The sequence below is a fragment of the Ambystoma mexicanum genome, chromosome 8 (assembly GCF_040938575.1).
Source record: "Ambystoma mexicanum isolate Mex_15411 chromosome 8, UKY_AmexF1_1, whole genome shotgun sequence".
NCBI lineage: Eukaryota > Metazoa > Chordata > Amphibia > Caudata > Ambystomatidae > Ambystoma > Ambystoma mexicanum.
In genome coordinates, this window is record NC_090929.1 from 1,252,775,237 (window position 1) to 1,252,796,720 (window position 21,484).

Genomic DNA, 21,484 nt, shown 5'->3' on the forward strand with positions numbered 1-21,484 from the left:
CCAGTCGTCCAGGTAGGGGTAGACGTGGACCCCTCCAGGCGCAGCCGCGCCGCCACCGGTGCGAGGCACTTGGTGAACACCCTGGGTGCTGACCTCAATCCAAAGGGAAGGGCTCTGAATTGGTAGTGACACCCTTGGACCACGAATCTGAGAAACATTTGGTGTCCCTTTAGGATGGGGATATGGAAGTAGGCATCCTCCAAATCCAACGATGACAGGAAATCGCCCTCCTCCAGTTGACCCAGGATGCGCTGGAGGGTGACCATCCGGAACTTCTGTGCCTTGATGAATTTGTTTAGTCGTCGTAGGTCCAGGATGGGACGCCATCCTCCCGTCTTCTTCACAAGGAAGTATCTTGAGTAAACTCCGGAGCCCCGAAGCCGCTTTGGGACGAGCTAGATGGCGCCTTTCTTGAGCATCGCCTTTACCTCCAAGAGAAGTTGAGGGACGCGATGTTCCTTCCTGGCCACGGGGGGGGTGGGGGGGAACGCGTGGGCACTTCTTTAGAAACTCGAGCGCGTGACCCTGGGCCAGGGCGTCCAGCACCCAACGGTCGGTGGAGATGGACTCCCACACGCTGACGAAGCTCGCCAGCCGGCCCTCCCACCGGGGTGCTTCGGTGGGGGCCCGACCCCATGGCCTGTTCAGTCCTGCTTCGACGAGGCTTTGCCGCCTTGTCCTCCTTGGCGACGACGGCGGGGTCCGCCCGACTTGCCTCATCCCCTGTAGGCTTCCTGTGACGACGAACGGGCCGCTTGACGATAGGTGGAAAATCCACCGCCGGAACCTTTGGAGGCACCCTGCTTGCCTCCGCCGCTCCGAAAGGGCGGCTGTCATTGCTGGAGGACACCAAGAGCCCGGGCAGTCTCTGTGTCAGTCTTGATGGCTTGTAGGGAATCGTCCACTGTTTTCCCAAACAGGTTGCTCCCGTCGAACGGCATGTCCAAGACTCTGGTCTGCACGTCCTGACGGAAGTCAGTTGCCTTGAGCCATCCACGCCGTCTAAGGCACACGGCGTTGCCCAACTGGTGAAATCCAGTGTCAGCGATGTCCGTCGCTATCGTAATGGCGTGGTCCGACGCCACTTCCCCTTCCTGCAAGATCTCTAGGGCCTCCGCCCTCTTGTCTGGTAGGAAATCTAGCATGGGGGCGATTTTGTACCACAACTCCCTGTCGTAGCGTGCTACGATATCCAAGGCGTTAGCAGCCTTAATAGTCGTCGCTGCCGATGAGATGACTCTGCGTCCCATCGTGTCCAACTTCTTTCCCTCACCGTCCGGCGGGGAGGTTGACGTAGAGGCCGAGGCCACCCCTGCTTTCTTCCAGGCCGCCGCGGAGACGACCGAGTCCGGGGTCGGCTGTGCCCTAAGGCACAAAGGGGCCGCGTCCGGGACCCGGTACTTCTTCTCGTACCGATCCCTTCTCGCAGGCGTTGTGGATGGGTTCTTGAGGAGGGCGAGACCCTCATCCCAGATTTCGTCCAGTAGAGGTACAGCGAGGACCGTCTTCCTCTTTGTCTCGCGCCGTTGATAAAGGAAACCTTCCTTCTCTTCCGGGCAGAGCTGGAAAAGCTTGGATGCCCTGGCGATCATGGCATGAAACGATCCAATCTCGTCGGGCGGGGAAGCCCGGGGAGGAGGTGGCGATGGGAGATCCTCGTCGTAAACCTCGTTGTCTGTGCCCGTCGCGGCCGTGTCAGTCCCCGTATCATCCGCACGGGTCGTGGATGGGGAGGAGGGCTGAGCAGGGCCCGATGGTTGAAAAGTAGGTGGAGGATGAATCCTTCTCTTAGGAGGAGGGCTCCCAGAAGGGCCTGGCTCCGGGTCCCCCGTCGGGAGAGGTTCCTCCGTTGGTGGTAACGGCAATCTCGTCCTTATCTCCGAGCATAAGGACTGTATAGCCAACAAAATGGCTGCCGAGTTGTCTTGCGGCACTGGTTGAGGGGAGTCCGACGGGCGGTCAGGAGCACCATCGACGTTCTCGTCGTCTCCTACGTCGGGGTCCCTCCCGACGGGCCTGTCTACGCCAACGCCGTGGCTTAAGACTTCGATCAGCTCCTCCTCAGAGGTTGAGGCCGAATCCACGACGACCTCCTGCCCCCCCTTTTTCTTCTCCGTCGGAGGTTTCACGGGGGTCCTGTCGATGGGCATGAAGGACTCCCTCCGCGGTGGCAGGGAGACCCTGGGCCCCGAGGTCGCCAGCACTGGTGTAGCCTCCACAGGCTGAGCCAGGGCCGCCGCGACTGTCTCGATAGAGGCCTTGGCCGGATGGATTAAGGCTTTCACCACCTTAGGTGCGCTCACCGCCTTCGCCTTGGGGGGAGGGTCACCACCTCGCTCCCCCTCCGATGGGGCCTTCGAGCTCGCCGGGGTCTCTCCAGGAGCTTCGCTGGGTGCTCGGCCTTCCTCTTACCCGAGCCAGTGTGTTGGCTCGTGGCTGATGGCGCCGGGGAGGATGCGCCCTGCCTGGCGCCCGTAGAGCCCGACCGTTCGGCGCGCCCGGTGCCAGCGGACTCTCGGTGCTTGGCCTTCTGTTGGACCCCCGTCGCCGGGGCGCCCTCAAAGGTCTTAGAAGACCGCTCGGACATTTTCTCGCCTGACGGGCTCTTCCCTTCCAGCCAGTTGGCGAGACACAGATGGCAGTCCATCATGGTCCGCTCCGACATATTGCCGCAAAACGCACAGTCCTTCTCCACGTGCGTCTTGTCCTCATGCAGGCAGTAGAGGCAAAGGGAGTGTTCGTCCTTAAAGACATTCTGAAGCTTGCATCCAGGGGAGACCCTGAACAGCTTTCCGGGCGTCGAGCTTCCCTTCGCCTGGGCCATGATCGAGATGGGCCTGAGAAACTTCTGGAGTCCTCCAAAAACGTGGCTCGACGGAGTCTTCACCCTTGAGGGGCGTAGAAGAATCCGACACGGGTCCCCGTTGATCGGATAAAGAAACGGTGGAGCTTGAGGCTCTTTTGACCGAAAAAGAAAATTTTCCTGGGAAAAAACATGAAAAAAGCACTAAAGCTCGAGAGCAATAGCAAGAGGATCCCAACACTTGAACGTGCGGTAACAATCTGAAGATGGCTGCCAGAGGCAGGGCTTAGGGAGATGGCAGTCATTGGCTGTGGTCAGTATGACGCAGAGAGCAGTGATTGGTTACTACTACGAAATACAGATCAGAAACGAAACTGATACTGATTTTTCTTTACCGAGGATTCCCAGCCTGACGGGGAATATTCATGAGCATGTGAATCCATGCCAGACCCCATGCTGGAGAACTGAGGATCCCTCAACCCGAAGTCCGGTAGCTGAAGCAGCCTCGGTGCACGTGCCAGTAGAAGGACCTGTCCGGTCCCTTCCGCGCGGGAGAGTCCCTGTGAAGGAGTCTCCCCTTGCAGGGTGCGCTGGAATATATCGGTCCTACCATGGGCATGGTTCGATGCTTCACGAAGTTCTTGAGATCCTCTGAAGGCGACTTCTGGAAGAGCTCCCTCCACCTGGATAGTCTGTTCTTCAGCGCCTTCGAGGACAGCGAGTCACACGCCGAACATGATTGCCAACAGTGGTCTGGGCCAAGGCAACGTATGCAGAGGGCATGGGTGTCTGAAATTGGGAAGAGCCCGTTGCAGGATGGACACCTGCTGAACACTGTAGAAGTCGACTACCGCCGGGAAGGAGCGCAACGCTTGAGGGCAGAGTACCTGAATGACAGATAAGACAAAAAAGTATCCGCACAGTGGAATTACATGGCCGAAGCCAAACCCAGGAGCGCTGGTGAATTCAGCCCGTTGCAGTCGACGCATAAAAGGGGACTGAGGTGTGGTGCCAGAGGGCGGAGTCAGGGCAACGCAAGCTCCCTCTGCCGCACCCCTGCGCGCCTATAAATTTAAAGGGGAAGGTTTTTTCGGGTGAAAAAGGTTCCGTCTCCCAGTCCCTTGGAAGGGACGCCCATACAGTATGGAGGAAAGGGGACAGGACGTACGAGTAAGAATATAGTAGTAGAAAAAATAGGGTTCCCATCTACAGAAAAAGAGCTGGGGGCCTCAGGATGAGGAGAATTGGCACAATAAAGGAATATTCTCCCCAAATGTTAGCCATGACTGGCGTGTATAACTTTCAGAATTAGTGATTCCTTGCTAGTTTTTCTTTTAGTTAATTACTAAAATGCTTCCCATGAAAGGCCTGAAATTACAAAAATTTAAAAAGCATTCTATTTCAGCTGTATACAAACACCACTCACTCCCTGTAAGATAACTTTCAGGCTAATCATTTAATGTGTCTGATGCATAGAGGTATGCGTACACTGCAGATTACAAATGTATATCTATAATGTAGTACCCAAAAGCGAAATAAGATTAATACCTTTAATAAACTTTGCATTTCAGTCTTGCTGGTGTGTAAGAAGGACTTGTTCTGTTCAGTCACCCCAACAATTGCTGTACTTGCATGATCAACCCACTGCTCCGCCTCTGAGCAAACTGATGCAAGTCCACTTCTCAGCTCTATACACTGTGTGGTGGAACCGTCCACTGTATTATTGCATCCATTTGTCATCTGTCTGATTTCTTGCACCCAGTCGTCGGAGGAAGAATTAAACCTTTGGTGTTGAGAAGCAGCACTGTCCACCGCTTGACAAGAGGTCCTGCAGGGAGATGAATATCAGTTAAAGTAGCGAATACCTAAAGTACCAACCTTTAGCACACATTTGAAAGAACATGTGCCAAAATCAATTACAATGCATGCAGCATTGCAGCTTAAATATACAAATACTAATGCATATGAATGTACAGCAGCTTGAGTCAGATTCAGGGCACTGCTCACTTTGTAGACCAATTTTGAGGACAAAGCAAGTTTGGTAATGCATTATGCTACATGGAAAGGCACACCATGCTTTACTTGGTTGAGCAAATCCTGTCTAAATATTCTTTAGATAATACAATGCCAACGTTATCTTGATAGTCTTGATTTAAAGAGGAGCGTTTGCGGTCTCGAGGGAAATTACAGGCAAGAGGAAATCCAGTGTATAATTTTATGTCCCTTGCATGCATGAGGAGCACTAGTTCACCCAAAGCATTAACTCGAAAAGTACAGGACCAGGAATGCAAAGGCGTTGGAGGGCTTTTATCTTTGTTCAGTCAACAAACCCAACGTGAATGGCTAGGCTACGAATGAGAAGAGACACTAAAGGCGTGTACCCAAAAAGAGTTGCGCAACCTATTTGTGCACAATCCTTCATGAGATACGAGAGCATGTGTGGTAGAGCACAGCACATCGTCCGTTGGATTAGGGTTTATAATTTAGAAGGCAGAGCGTTCAGTGGGAGAAGCTGCTGCAGGCAGAAAGAAGCTCTGCTGTGAGCTCAGATACGGTGTGCAGATGGGAGCAGGGTACTGCATCATGAGCCTGTCACATCTCTCAGCAGTAAGCCACGTTTAATTAAAGACAGGAAGCATCAACAACCATCAAGTGATACAGGGAGGAAGTACAGCCTGCCAACATGTAAATCCATCCATCCCACTCATGATGAAGCCAAACAAATTCTGTGTTTCGATAAATCACATCTTCCAAAAATTAGCATCTGCTTGTATGTTGTGTCCTAGCAGGGACAACGTACATGTGGAGGACTGAGACAGCGGGGCGGAGCAACAAAGAGGCATGGGGAGGCAATGACTTGGTAATGAGATTTAAATGAATGAAGTATAAAGGGAAGGTCACGTGTAAATGGGGCTCAGTTTCCTTAATTAGCAACAAGCTCGGCGATACCTGGAAAATAAATGAAACATAACAGCGCACCCACATGGGCAGACGGCTGATCCACACAACTACAGGGCATTCAGGCAACAGCCTTTCCTCCACACTGTCAGCAGACATCTCTGCTGTAGCAGAGACGAGTAAAAGCATCCAGGTCAGTGAGACTCGCAAGACAACATTCTACACCCCTTCCCGCTCCCTCCGTTCTGCTGAACTCTTCCTACTCTTTTTCCCCCGCACCCCCCATGTGCCTCTTCTCGCTTTCGCTCCTTTCAGCTTCTAGCCCCACTACATTGGAACTCCCTACCTTTAACTGCTCCATCCCCACCTTTTCCTCCTTCTGTGCTTCCTTGAAATCTCTCCTTCTCCATTCCCCACCCTGAAACCGCTCTCTCCCCCACTTACCTCTCCCTGCCTACTTCCTCTCCTATTACACGCACTTGTTTTCTTTACAGGCTAATTGTTCTAGTCACTGTTTTGTTGGTTTGACTCAAGTTTAATAATTGCTATAATCTACTTTGTATCTTATGTGAAGCGCTTTGGGGTAAAACGCTATATAAATACAATAAATACAATCCTCTCATCCAGCAAAGATATCTCACACCTCGCTCCACCACAGCCATGTCCACCACGTGATTGTGTGACATACGTGGGCTAACCGGACACAAAAAATGTATCTGTGAGGCCATCTGAGAATCAGATCCTCTATTTCTCCACATCCTTCCACAACGAGAATGGATGACATAACATGGACTGCCTAGACAATTGCAAGATACATTAGTGGGTCCACTTGACAGTCCGATTGTCTGCTGCGCAACATCCTCCAAGGAAGAAGTTGACCCACCCACAAGACCACAGAAATGGAAGGTGCACAGGCACAAGGGACAAATCAAGCTAACAGAGTGGATTTCCTAAGGCAACCAAGCCCATTTGAATTAATATTCACTGCAGACAGTTTTCAGGTGGACCGACCGGTTCGAAAACGTCATAAATGCCTTAATGGAAAATGCTGCCGACATGTCACACATCCTTAATTTGGCATGAAGAGAAGTCGGATTAGTGATTTAAGCATTAAAAGCAGCAGAAAAGGCGTCATACCATGCTGATAGTGACCGTAAACAGCTTTGTCGCACAATGCAACTGATTACAAGAGATTTATGTTCAATCAGTGCACCAAAAGATCCCAGGAATCCATGGACGAATATGTTCTCAGACTACAGAAGCAAGTGAGCCACTGTCAATTCTAGGCTCTCCGATTAAGAGGCAATACGAAGAATCATTGAAGGGTGAACCGCTACAAACGGAAAACACCTACTAAAAAAAACCCTGCCACTATCAGATACTTTAATCTGGCCAGAGTAAATGAAAGAGTAGACTCCCAGGCAGCAGCAATGGAAGCTCCGGAAAAGGTGGAAGAATCCATAGCCGCAATACCCACCAGACTCTCAAAACATGTCATCACATGCCCCACAAAGAAACTGGCATACATATCCAGGCCTCAAACTGAACCACAAATGCAGACAAACAGATCTATTGCTGTAGATTCATGTTTCCACACAAAATAACAACCAGCTTTTCTACAAACCTGTGCCAAGTGTGGCAGAATGGGCATGTTAGTTTAGATATTCATTTTAATGCTAAATCTCACTCACCTGTGATAACACTTTTTCCTGGATCTGCTGATTCTTTTTCTAGGTTCCCGAGTATCTGTCCCCCCCCCCACACTCAACTTTTCTTTAAAGCTTTTTATGGGTGTCCTTTTTATGACTCTCCATACTTTATTTTTGGAATTCTACTTTCCTATAACTTTTTGGGCATCTGCATGGTCCTATTGCCGGACACCGCACTTTCTATGTGGTGTTGCTGCGTTGTCCCTTGGGCTCCCCTTCTTATTTTCTCTTGGGTCCCCTGTGTACACTACTGTTCCCAAGTGTAGAAGGATACTTTGCATCTGTTCTACAATCCCCATAGTGATATCAGCACACTCTGTGTGTGGAGTGGTGGGGGGTTACTTTGTATCCCCCGTCTCACTGCTCCAGTGTCTCGGGAGGATAACTCCGGGGCAACATTCTCACCTTGGAATCAAGACGACACGGAGCAACACAGATTCGATCCCCAGGTCTGCGCTTAGAAACCTCTGGGTATTAAGCGCGTTATAAATAACCAATCATATCAACCATATATCCAGTAACATTTCTTTTACAGTGAGAAGCTTGCCATTATGGCTGGTAGCAATGAATGTGTTCTCCCAACTTGGGTGATTTTCACCCACAAGCAGTCAAACCAGCCGCGGTAATGCACAGAAGGGTCACTATTCATCTATGGTAGTTCCATTATTTTATGATATTTTTAGTGGGCTTGTCCTTTCCTGGTCCTTCTGTTGCCCTGCGAAGGGGAGGTCCTGGTTTAATTTTTTTCTTCGGCTGGAACCCTTTCTGTAGCTTGCCGAGGCTCCAAAGTGTCGGAAGAGAGGCAACCAGGGAGGAGTCCAAAACTCTACAGCCCTTTGTTTTCTGGCATACCTATCTGCAACCAGACCTAACTGGGAGACAATGTTTGAATGTAGCATGTGTGACCGCTGTCCGAGTTCCTGTATAAATGACCAGAATCTGGAAGCTGAAGATAAATCAACCACTGGAGCTGTATCCGATGAAGGGAAGACGGCTGCAGCCGATTCCAGCCACCTGAGATGCTGGCTGTGTAACCGCTGCCTGTGCTGACCCCTTCTTCTATGCAACCTGGAAATCTCAAAGACTGACTCTGACCCTTGGACTGATGGGACTGGTGGGACCAATCGGTCTTAATACAACCTGCATGAAGTCCAGGGCTGAGGGCTCTCCACGTGGATGGATCGCCGAGTTAGGAGATGGGCGAGTGGATGAGGGGCCTTGGGCAGTCGTGTGTCTTGTGTGGTCACGGTGCAACGCAGGAACGAAAAGCAAGAGCAAGGTAACCTTGACGGATAGACCAAGGCCGCGCGGAGAACTCCATCTGCTGCCATGGCGGCTGATGCCAATCCTCACACGCTCCTCCCCGGAGGATGAAAGAATGCCAGACATGAGCTGAATACTTTTGAGCATGCAGGAATATTGCACTTCGGTCAACTCTAAGTTGGACAACATCACATCCAATCTAAGCTCCCTCAAGACTAAGTAAAGCCATGAGAGCGCTAAAAATCACAGCAGTGGAGGAGAGGGACGGAGGAGGACAGCCAGACTCAAGCTTCGTTAGCAGATATGCATAAATACTTTGACGCAGTCAAGACCAAGTGTGAAGATCTGGCGTCAAGCTGGAGGAGGAATAATATCTGCATATTTGGGGTTCCACAAAGTGAGAAACAGGGCAGGCTGGAGGAGGTTGTAGAGGGCTCATTGAAATAGATCCTAGATGTTCTGGATCCGTTGCCATACTTCACGGTAGAGCATGCCCACCGATCGCTGGCACCTAAGCCTAAACCAGGTTGGTCTGGGGGGGGGCGGGGTTGAAACCACAGCTGATCATTGCTCGCATCTTGAACTACAGAGACCTAGATATGATAGTACATGATGCAGGGGAGAAGTGCGTGCTTCGCTAGGAGGCGAACAGAACTTTCCTTTACTCAGATTTCTCTATTACTGTCCAAAATGAGCACACATCATTCATGGGGGTGATACTGAGTGAGCGGCCTGTATAGTACTTCATGTTGTTCCCGGCGAGACTGCGTATCCCATCACAGGGGGGGGGAGGGGGGGGGGGGGCGCAAACATTCTTTTTCACAGTCCTGGAGGTGGCTGGCTACCAAGTTCATTGAGACACATTTCCCCCTGGCGGGGGTAGTCTTTCATTTCCTAGCTTCCTTGTAACAGCCTTCATGTTGGTTCAGTTTTAATCACTGTATGGTTGCAGCACTCTGCGGTTCCTGTACATCCTTTCAAGTAATGGTGTTTGCGATCTCTGCACAGCAACCTCTAGTTGCAGGGGTATTTAGGTTCTACCCTTCCACTCCAGGTTTCCTGTTTGGCAACGAGGAGGAAGCAGGTATACTGAGATTGCTTTTCACAGACCCTCAAGCTTTTATCGATTTTGCAATCCTGCAAAATGCAGCGAAAACGTCAGTTTAAATAAAATCACAAAACGGCTGTTTTTGCAAAAGCACTTGCGAAAACTGCTGTTTTTGCAAAAACGACCACAAAAAAAAATAAAAAAATAAAAAATAAAGACAGGGCAAGATTCACAAAACTTTGACTCAAGAAATGGAATGCGCAAGCACATCTCTTCACTTGCACCAAAAAAAAAAAAAAAAGCACCCCAATTCAATATGGCATCTGAATGGGCGCATACAAGATGTGCCTATTCAGATAGCCTTTTACACCCCTTATCGCAAATCAGGGTCTGTGTCTGCACATTTAAAAGCACATCCCAAGTTTACAAACATACAATTAAATGTGCAGAAATTGTAAGGAACCCTATGCAACAGCTTCGAATAGGCACAATGTGGGTGCCACTGCATGATGGGGTCTTCCTGATCTGGTCCTACTTTTTGTTGTTGGTGGCAGCAGAGTTCTTCACCGCTGTTCTCTCACTTGCATTTCTGTTCCTCAAATAGGATAGAAGAACAAGTTACTTACCAACTGTAACGTTCTTTCGATTAGATGTTCCTCCCACGTATTCCTCATCTTTAGATATATCCTTACCTTCAGCTTTGCTGCTTTGGAAATGTTTTCTCTCTCTCCACCAGAGGGCGCTCCACTCGAGGCGAGGGCGTCGATGTCCCTCGGCGGCATCCGTCGAGTGTCGACGTCATCTGTAGTATAAATGCCTCGAGCGCGCCCGTTGGCCTCAGTTCTGTTTTTTCGTATCAGAGCCCATGTATTATAAACAAAGGCGTGCCTCTTATTGACCCAAGCTTTGAAAGAATGTAGAGTGTAAACCACGTAAACTGTACTGTGGGGTAGGATGGGAGGGTCGATGAGGAATATGTGGGAGGAACATCCAATCGAAAGAACGTTACAGTTGGTAAGTAACTTGTTCTTCGAATGGATTGTGTCCTCCCACGTATTCCTCATATTTAGACAGACTCCCAAAGCAGTTTTGTATTGGAGGCGGGAGTACAGATGCCTTTTAGTCATGTACCGAATGTAGTACAGATTTGGCAAACAAACCTCCTTGAGATGTAGTTGAATCCAAAGCATAATGTTTGATAAAAGTATGCATGGATGACCATGTGGCTGCTGCACAAATATCTTGTACAGGGACACCCCTCTTAAGTGCTGTTGAAGTTGCTATGCCCCTAGTTGAATGGGCTCTTAAACCCTCACGGGTATCTTTTCCGGCTATCCTATAACACTCTGTTATGGCTAAAATTATCCATCTTGATAATGTTTGTTTTGTTATGGCTAGTCCCAATTTATGACCAGTGTATCCCACAAACAGTTGATCACACTGACGTATCTTTGACAATCTTGAGATATAAAAGCTTACAGCCCTTCTGGGATCTAGCCTATGCAGTCTTTCCTCTTCCTTACATGTGTGAGGAGGAGGGTACAACGCAGGTAGAATTATTTTCTGTGACAGATGAAAGTCTGAAACTATTTTTGCCAGAAAAGATGGTTTAACTCGAAGGACAACTTTATCTTTATGAAAGATGGTGTGAGGAGGACCACTCGAAAGTGCCTGCAACTCACTCTGCGGGCTGATGTCAAAGCAATTAAAAGTATAGTTTTTAATGTAAGAAGCATTAAGGGACAAGAATGTAAAGGCTCAAAGGGTGCACATGCCAGAAATTTAAGTACCAAATTTAAATCCCACACAGGAACTTGAAAAGGTACTGGTGGGAAAACATTGTTTAAACCTTTTAGAAATAGTATTAAGGGCATCTTAAAAGATCTTTCTTCTGATGAGCGCTTGAAGATCGATAGCGCTGCTACATATCCTTTTATTGTCTTAACCTGGAGCCCCAGATTAGCTAAATGTAACAGAAAAGATAATACCATTGGAATGTCACATTCAAAAGGATCCACATTCTTATCCCTGCACCAGTTACTGAATGTATTCCAACGACACCGGTACAAAGATTTTGTTGCTGGTCTTCTGGTCGAAAGCAACACCTCCATAACATCATCTGGAAGGTCCCAATCCTTGTATCTCAACCTCTCAGAAGCCATGCGTGAAGGTTGAGTATGTTGATCTCTGGATGGAGAACGTGACCTCCCTCTTGCGAGAGAAGATCCTCTTTTTGGAAGACGTATTGGAGGGCAGATGGACATGTCGAGAAGGTCCCGGTACCACGTTCTCCTGGCCCAATCCGGGGCAATTAGGATCATGGTTTTCCTGAACTTTCTCAACCTCCTGATTACCTGAGGAATCACAGGGACTGGAGGGAACCCATATAGAAGAGGAAATTCCCACTCTACTACAAATGCGTCTCCTAGAGCTCCTCTCGGGGGAAATTCCCTTGAGCAGTACAGTTCACACTTCCTGTTGACAATGGTCGCGAACAGATCCACTTGAGGGGTTCCCCAAAGGGTGAAGATCTCCATAAGGACTTCCTGAGCTATCTCCCACTCGAGAGACTGTGCTCTGCCTGCTCAGAGCGTCCGCCGCTGTGTTTTGCTCTCCTGCTAGGTGAATGGCAGATGGAGATCCCTTCTTGTATTGCCCAGAACCAGAGCTGCATTGCCTCTGCACAGTGGCAGTGACCCTACTCCTCTCTTGTTGAGGTAGTACATGGCCACTGTGTTGTCCGTCATGATCCGGACATTCTTTCCCCGTACAGAGGGCAGGAAGGCCTTCAGCGCTAGTCTGATCGTCCTCAGCTCCAAAAGGTTAATGTGTAGTCTTGACTCCGATGGAGACCAACGACCGGTGATTGTCAGATCGTTGGTGTGGGCTTCCCCACCCCGTGAGTGAGGTGTCCGTCACTACAGTGATCTCCGGCCATGGCTGCCAAAAAGATTGTCCCTTGAGGATGTGTTCTTTGCAAACCCACCATTGTAGGCCCTGAGCTACTCTGGTTGGAACTTGTAAGAGATCTGTCATTTCCCCTGAAAATTGGGACCATTGAGTCCTGAGGGCCCATTGAAGGGATCTCATCCTCAATCTGGCCTCTGGCACCAGAAAAATGCAGGATGCCATGAGGCCGAGCAACCTGAGAAAATCGAAGGCCGGTAGATACTGGGCATTCTGGAATTTTGTCACCATCTGCAGAATGTGGCGAGCTCCCTCTTCGGGAGGCGAGGCTTTGCCCGAACGAGTATCCAAGACTGCTCCTATAAACTGGAGCTTCTGTGATGGTATCATGTTTGACTTTTAAATTCAGAGAAAACCCTAGTTTGTGAAGGAAGTGTCAAGTCTTGGATAGATGATCCTGGTCTTGTTCTGGAGAACGTGCCCTGATCATCCAATCGTCCAAATAGGGGTAAACATGAATCCCCCCTCTTCTGAGACTCACTGCCACTAGCGCCATCAACTTGGTGAAAACTCTTGGGGCGGCGGTCACCCGAAAGGCAGAACTCGAAACTGATAGTGAGAGTTGCCAATACCGAACCTCAGGTACTTTCTGTGCTCGAGATGGATTGGCACATGAAAGTAAGCATTCTGAAGGTCCAATGATACCAACCAGTCTTGAAGTTGGAGAGCCTGAAGAATCTGACAAAGAGTGACCATCTTGAACTTGTCCTTCCTGAGGAACTTGTTCAAGTTTCTCAAGAACAAGATGGGTCTCAGTCCTCCGTCCTTCTTTGGAATGAGGAAATATGGGGAATACCAACCCTTGTTCCTCTCCACTACAGGTACATGTTCTATTGCACCTTTCTGTAGCAGGGTTAAAACTTCCTGCAACACGAGCGGGTCTGGATTTTTGGTAGAGTTGTATTCCGGTGGGTTATTCTGAGGTTTCTTTAGAAAAGGAAGGCAGTAACCTTGGGATACTGTTTCCAGTGCCCAAACATCTGAAGTAATGCCCCGCCATTCTTTCAGATGCTGTGAGATCCTGCCTCCCACTGGGGTCTTTTGAGTCAAAAGCTCAGTGGTTTTGCGGCAGCTCCAGCAGCGGCTGAAGGGACAGATGCTGCTGCTGGGGCAGATCTAGCGCCTCTTCCTCGCCCCCGAGGACATTTTCTTTGCCCCCTTTGATTGGCCTGTCCCCTTCCTCTCCCAAATGAGGAGTAAAAACGAAAGGGGCGACCCCTCCAGGAAGATGAGCCTTTGTAGGGGCGTTGCTGAGGTTGTCGTATAGCGGCACTAAGTGACTTTGCCGCTGCCTTGGAGGTCTGCAGCTTCTCCAAACTTTCCTCCGCCTTGCTGCCAAACAACCTCGAGCCATCAAATGGCATGTTAAGGAGTCTAGATTGAACATCTGGTGCAAAACCAAACTTTCTTAGCCACGCAAATCTGCGTAGCACTGCGCTAGACGCCATGGACCTGCTGATACTGTCAGCAGTGTCCAAACCTGCTTGAAGGCATTCTCCCGAAGCAATCCCACAGAGTATAATTAAATCTAGCCAATGTACAAGATACATTGGTAGATTTCAGAGCCATGCTCCCTGATGTAAAGATCTTTTTCGACCAAGTATCTATTTTCTTGTCATCCCTATCCGGGGGTATAGTGGAGTATGCAGCATTTTTTGTTGATGTGGCTGCCTGAACTACCAGACTCTTAGGAGAAGGATGTTTACTCAAATACTCTGGGTCAGAGTTACAAGGTCTGTATTTTGCCACACATTTTTTATTCACTGCTGGAATAGATTCCGGTCTTTCCCAAGCAGCATTTAATCTCCTTTGCAGGGCAATATGAAAGGGAAGTATGGGATCTGGTTTAGGACCTCCTGACAAAATATCTGTCATATCATCATCCTGATATACAGGTTAATTCCTACCCCATCCCATAAACTGTTACTTTATTCATAAGTTTTCTGTAACCTAAATCAGCATGTTCTGCTGGATCTGGTCTTTCAAATTCGTATTCAGGGGACGTATCTAGTCCACTTGCAGACTGTAAACATTCATACAAGTCCTGCATTTTTGACTGAGGATTGATTAATTCCTCAGGAACTTCTCTTGTACCATATTTTACTCCTGCTGATGAAACTTCAGGTTCATCTTCATCCTCCTCATTTTCTGAGGACATTTCTCCATATACAGCTGACATAGTTTGGAAAAAATCAAGTCTGCTTTCTGGTTGAAATACTTTTTCAGGAATAGGCTTCAACCCTGTAATTAGTGCGACGTCGACAGAAGCGTCAATGGCGTCGAAGTCGTGGCCGTTATCTTCGATGTTGTCGAGGTATTCTTCGATGTTTTCGAAGGCACTACAAATGGCGTTGAAGGAATCTTTGTGGCAGTCTATGTTGTCAAAGTAGTCTTCGAAACACTCGGCGCCGTCTAAGAAATCTTCGAGGTCGTCGATAAAATATTCGACGTGCCTTTTTTCTGTTGGGTCGTCGACCCTTAATAATCGACAGCCTTCGACAGAGGCTTCGAAGAGGTTTTTGTCGAAGTCTTCAATGACTTATCGACGTCGAAAATCTTTTTCGTAGAGTGTCTTTTTAGGTGTCTGGGAAGAATCCCTAGAAGACACCCTCGACAATTTCTTATCGGACCTCTTAGTTTTAGACCTTCCTCTGTCACTTTTGTGACTAGAGGCATGACCTTCAGACATTTTTGAGGGGGTCTGGGCCGCATTCTCAAAAATTTTCATCATGGACTCTCTAAATGCTTCCCACTTTCTAGGGGAGTCGTGTTTTGTTGGACTAGTAATAACTCCCTCCGAAGTCGAGGAAGAAGAGGGAAATGGGTGTCTCTTTTTCGCCTTTTTGGACCAAGAAGAAGAAGACGACTTCCTTGATCGTGATTTTTTTTTATAGTGTTTTGTCGAAGACTCAGCCGAGTCTTTCTTCCCTCTCGAAGAAAACTTCGAGGATTCCTCCGCCACCGCGAGTTTACCTAGTCTTTCTTTCAAAGCCTCGTGGGTCATGGATTGGCACGAACCGCAGTCATCTAACCGATGTTCGGACCCGAGACACCAGAGGCAGTTATGGTGAGGGTCGGTCAGCGACATTTTTCTGCTGCACCCAGGACACTTCTTAAACCCTGTTTTCGGGGTAGATGGGTTCGAGGAAGACGACATAATCGCTTAAGACAAGCGCCGCTTTATTTCGATCCGAAGCAAAGCTAACGGAAAAACTGAACTGAGGCCAACGGGCGCGCTCGAAGCATTTATACTACGGATGACGTTGACACTCGACGGATGCCGCCGAGGGACATCGATGCCGTCGCCTCGGGTGGAGTGCCCGCTGGTGGAGAGAGAGAACATTTCCGAAGCAGCAAAGCTGAAGGTAAGGATATATCTAAAGATGAGGAATACGTGGGAGGACACAATCCATTCGAAATGCTTTTTTGGGCCCGTTACGAAGACATGCGCTGGGAGCCTGTAGGACATTGTCGGAGAGCGCTTTCGACACAAACTTAACCAAGGCGTCTGACCATCGGCCTGCATATAATTTGTGCCACAGCTCAGCCTTGTGGAAATGTGCAGGTCACCTTTGAAAATAAGGTGACCTGGTCATTTAAAAAAAAAATGCGTTATCTAAAAATATCATTCTGCTCTTTTTTTTTTTTTAAAGATGCTCCATTTTTTGAGGATCTGTGCCTAAACCTATATTTTTTTTTACCAACTTTATTTTCTTCTCATGGAGTCTTACTTACAGCCTAAACCTACATTTATTTTAACATATGAGAAGGGAGAGGAAGGGGGAGAGGAAGAGGGGGGACGGAGAGAGGGGGGACGGAGAGAGGGGGGACGGAGAGAGGGGGGACGGAGAGAGGGGGGACGGAGAGAGGGGGGACGGAGAGAGGGGGGACGGAGAGAGGGGGGACGGAGAGAGGGGGGACGGAGAGAGGGGGGACGGAGAGAGGGGGGACGGAGAGAGGGGGGACGGAGAGAGGGGGGACGGAGAGAGGGGGGACGGAGAGAGGGGGGACGGAGAGAGGGGGGACGGAGAGAGGGGGGACGGAGAGAGGGGGGACGGAGAGAGGGGGGACGGAGAGAGGGGGGACGGAGAGAGGGGGGACGGAGAGAGGGGGGACGGAGAGAGGGGGGACGGAGAGAGGGGGGACGGAGAGAGGGGGGACGGAGAGAGGGGGGACGGAGAGAGGGGGGAGAGAGGGGGCTCAAGGGGTTAGATGGGTGCGATGTGGAGTGGTAGGCAAGAAAGCAGACCAGTGGGTCAGAGGGGGAAGCTATGGGCAAGAGAGCAAAGAGGAAGAAATAGAGCAGCGAGCCAGAAATCAGAGAGGGAGAAGAGGTACAGAAACTAGAGGTGACCATGGGCTCAGGGGGAGCAGTGGGCCAAAAAGCAGAAGGAAGAGCCGTTGGCCAGAAAGAGGCAGTGAGATGCAGATTGGGAGAAAGGATGAGGGAAGAGTGTGATAGAATGGGAGATAGAATGCAAGATGCAGAAGTAGCATGAAATAATGAAGCACTGTATACTGCAGGGGAATTGGAGAGCGTAAGGTGCAAGTTTGGAGTATGATTTGGAGTGGGGCAGGGACTGGAAGTTCAAATTGTAACTTGGCAGTGTGACCGAGCACATGAGTATGTGTAGGACAGAGAGCGGTTCTGGAACTCTAGTTGTGATGGGGAATTGGTGAGCCATGTGAGGTGTGTTGGTGAGAGGTGTTTGGGGGAACATAGAAGGGGAATATGCTTAGCATTACAACGGAAGTGTTACTCAATGGAGTGACCATTGTACTCCTAGTCCATAGTCCCCTTTCCTCCATTCTGTATGGGCTATTACAACTGACAACACCCTGGTGAGGAGAGCCGGACCTTCTATGCAAATAGATTACGGAGCACCGCTTGGCCAAATGCTGTGTCAGCATCGACACTGGTATCCAAGCAGTAGTGCTTGCAAAATGCAGAAGGAGTGGCCCATGCTGCCGCCTTGCTGATAACCTGCCAGGGAAGGTGGTGCTGGAACGCGACAGCCGTCGCCTTCGCTCTTACTGCATGCGCATGCATGCCCTGCAGCGGATCCTTATGCTGTATCGCGTATGCCTCCTGGATCGCTGCCGTCATCGAGGTATGGATGCCTTGGAAACTTGCTGCCCCGGGCTAGAACCGCCAGATGTCACAAGAAGGTTGTCTGTCTTGCAGGTGCCGTTGGCCCTGTCCAGATAGAATTTCAAAGCCCTCCTGGCAGTAGTGGGTTTTCTCTGCATCTTCCTTGTGGTCCAGGAAGAATGTGGGGAGCACAATCTCGTCGTTGATATGGGAGGATGAAACCACCTTCTGAAGCAGCTTTGGGTGCGTGCGGAGCACAACCTTATCTTTGTGAAACCAATGCCTGGACATCAATCACTCTGCGAGCTGAGGTAAGAACAGGAAGGGCTTTCTTCAGAGTGCCCAATCTAATGTCTGCTGTGGCCCTGGGTTCAAATGGTTTGTGCGCTATAGCACTTCGTATCACGCTTAGATCCCAAATGGGAAGCAGACTTTTGACTGGTGGGGGGGGGAGCAGCTTTATGGTACAGCCTGGTTAACCCAGTCCGGTGTCTCTTTACTACAGGATTGTCAGATGACAGGGTCACAGATTCAGCATTCCTGTACGTCGCCATGGCGGCCAGGTACGTTATGCAGGTATCGACTTGGACACCAGACCTGGCGAGATAGTCCAAGAATGATCAAACTTGGTCGAGTGTCAGTGGGTTGACACCATGTTCCTTCGCCCAAAAGCAGAATCTTGTCCATTTACTTTTGTACTGCTTGCGAGTAGCCTGGCTCCTGGCATTTTGGATAACCTCCAGATTGTCACAGGACATGTGAAGGTGCTGGAGCGTCCGCTGCTCAGGAACCAGAATGCTAGGGCATGCACCTCTGGAGAGGGGTCAGTACTGTGCCTCCCTCCTGGGCTAGTAGAAAGCCCTTCGAGATGGGGAGTAGACTCTCCGGCTGAAGTGACATATGCTGTAGGTCGGAGATCAAGGGCCGTGCCAGCCAGCGAGGCACCACGAGGACTGAGGTTCTTGGAGCTCCTGATCTTGCTCACTAACCTGTGCACGACCGGTATCGGTGGGAATGCATACTCCAAATCCCGTCCCAGGGTATCCGGAGTGCGTCTCCTAGAGAGGTTGTTCCCCTTCATCCCCAGGACGTAACTTCTGGCACGCCCGACTGAGCTGTTACAAACAGATTGTTGGGTGACCCCAAATGCTGAACACCTCCTGGAGAATGTTCCCGTTCAGCTGCCATGATTAATTGCTGGCGGCAAGGCGGCTGAGCCTGTCTGCTTCCAGGTTGGACTCCCATGGAAGGATGACCGTTGAGTGTTAGGCAAAGTTGGTATGCAGTACCTTCTGGGAACACTACAAACAACTGACTACAGGTATAGGAAACCCAATCTTTTGTATAAACTTGTACTACACAGTTTTGGTAGCGTGTTGAGCAGCCAGGCTTATCTCAAGAGGGGTCAATGTGAGCTGTAGTGGAGTTAGAGATTCACAGTTACAAGTATACAAATAAACGCTTACACTCAAGGTTTCTTGCATAAACAATTATTAATTTATCAGTCAGTTAGAAGAAGCCTTCTTCAGAAGGGAGAAATATAATAGTCACACACAAATACACTTCAATACTATGGACTCTTAGTTTCTAAATCATTAAAGACCCTTTTGGGATGGCCCAAAGACAGACACCCACAGGTGATGCCTTCAATAACTAGGGTGCTGGGGACATTAATATCTTATTGTTGGCATTTAGAATACTCTTAGAAATTGGCAGAAGGTAAAGGTTATTAGAACAAGAGACCACAAATATTCTTAAGCAGCCAAATACTTTCAGATCCCCTAAAAGAGTCATTCAGTTCAATAGGCTAAGCCAAAGTCAATGGACACAAGTCCTGTAAAGGATGAAGCACTTCTGGTGGGTAAATGGAAAGGTCTTTGCACAAGTTCTTAGGAGTCTTTGATGAAAAGAAGAATCAAATGTAGGGCCACAAGCTGATTAGACTTGAGTAGTAGATGATGCAAGCAACTCTACAGCAAGAGGTAAGTTCTCAGACTTTTTACAGTACCTTAGAAATGAAGAAAAGAGAGCAGATGACTTCTGTTACTGTGCACCTCTGCAGGTCTCACTGTTCTCGTGGGGACAACAGGGAGGACGTTGGGGGACTCCTGCAATGCACTGGAACGGTCAAAACTCGCAACCTGCAAACTTTACTTTCAGTGGCTGTTCAGTTTTTCAGCTCCTTGCGACTACTGCAAATAGCAACACTGTGGTTCCTGGCTGTCAAGATGGGCTTTCCTTGCTTCTGGGTCCCGCACTTTGTTGAGGGGGCTCAGGCTCAGCCTGTCCTGCTTCCTGGTAGTCCGAAGGATCTTCCTGAAGCTCTAGGCCAGCTTAAAAGCAACGCACACAATCTGGTGTTCCTCTCCCTGGCTATACGGTTTCCAGCAGCAACTCTGTGGAAATTTAACCAGCTCCAAGATGGATGTCCAGGTGCTTACTTTGGAGTTGATTGGTCCCACCAACTCAAGGGGAGAAGTCGTCCTTGCAGGGGCTTCTCTGTCGATGCGAACTTGGCGTTTCTGAACTGCAGCAGGGCTTCACCGGGCAAACCAACGGTCCAGGAGTTGCAGCAGGCGGGCATCCTCTTCAAGTTCTTCGGTTCCTTCGTCCAGTGGACGACTGACTACCAAGCCAAAAGACTTGCCTTTTATTCAGTTCTCTCCCATTCATTCCAGCCAAGCTGTCAGTCATCCAGCAGGGTGGCTGTCCTTGCCGGACAGTCAGCCGGCCAATCACCACATGGTGTATTTGGGTCTCCTAGTACACTAAGCACAGGGAGTTTCGGGCACCTCCCTCACTTCCCGCACACCCAGAAACCCTGGAGCCAGCGGCGGGCTTCACTCGTGAATCCCGTCAAAGGCAAAATGAACAAAGACCAAACCTGGTTTGGTGCACAGAGTAAATCTCAAGAAGAACCTTTCCACAAAGAAATGGCAGAAAAAGAAGAACTGGGCCATTTTGACAAAAAGGGCACCCTTGGGTGCTTTACTGCAGCTGCAAACGCAGCAAATGCACACCATGGTAGTTAAAACAAAACCACTGCCACCAGCCATTCAGTGAGAAGAACAAGTTACTTTCTTACCTGGTAACGTTCTTTCGATGGGATGGTCCGACGACGTATTCCATATCTATGACATGTAATCAGCACAGCTGTGGTGATTACCTGTCATAGATATGGAATACGTCGGAGGACCCAATCCCCTCGAAAAAGGCAACATACAAATGTTACAGGAGAAGCTAGACAAAAAAAGAGGATAACTAGGTAACCCCTCCAGCACCCTATTGTAAGATGTCGTGTGCTGGGTCTAGAAAGTTACAATGGTAAGTAAAGACAATTTCACTTTACTGCTCTGGGAAACAGTTTATACCAGAGAAGGTATTTCAAATGTTTGTGAAATCTGAAAGACTTCCCTGTGTCACTGCACTGAAGGTGCTGTGTGACAATGTAAAAGATGATCCCTTTGGAGTTTGTCAGACTCCACAACCAAAAAAAAGTGTTCAAATTTTCATTAAAATACATGAGGGAGGGGGCGTGGCCTGGCGCGCATGGTGCGAGGAAGCTGTAGTACCGGGCTCCAGCCGAGATCCTGGAAGAAGATCCTTAAGAGGCGGCGAGTAGACATAATATTGACTGAAAAGAGCACTAAACAGCAGAAACGCGTCCCCACGTTAAGGAAGAAAGAACTGAAGAAATTGGAGTA

General features: G+C 49.3%; 1 protein-coding gene across 1 annotated transcript in view; it reads right to left on the minus strand.

Annotated features, from left to right (window-relative positions):
* Positions 1 to 21,484, minus strand: part of KIF11 (kinesin family member 11) — a 705,022-nt gene that overhangs the window by 128,307 nt on the left and 555,231 nt on the right. The window contains exon 19 of the mRNA XM_069611368.1: positions 4,352 to 4,631. Coding sequence (XP_069467469.1) covers positions 4,352 to 4,631 — 280 coding nt within the window. The remainder of the gene's footprint in view (positions 1 to 4,351; positions 4,632 to 21,484) is intronic.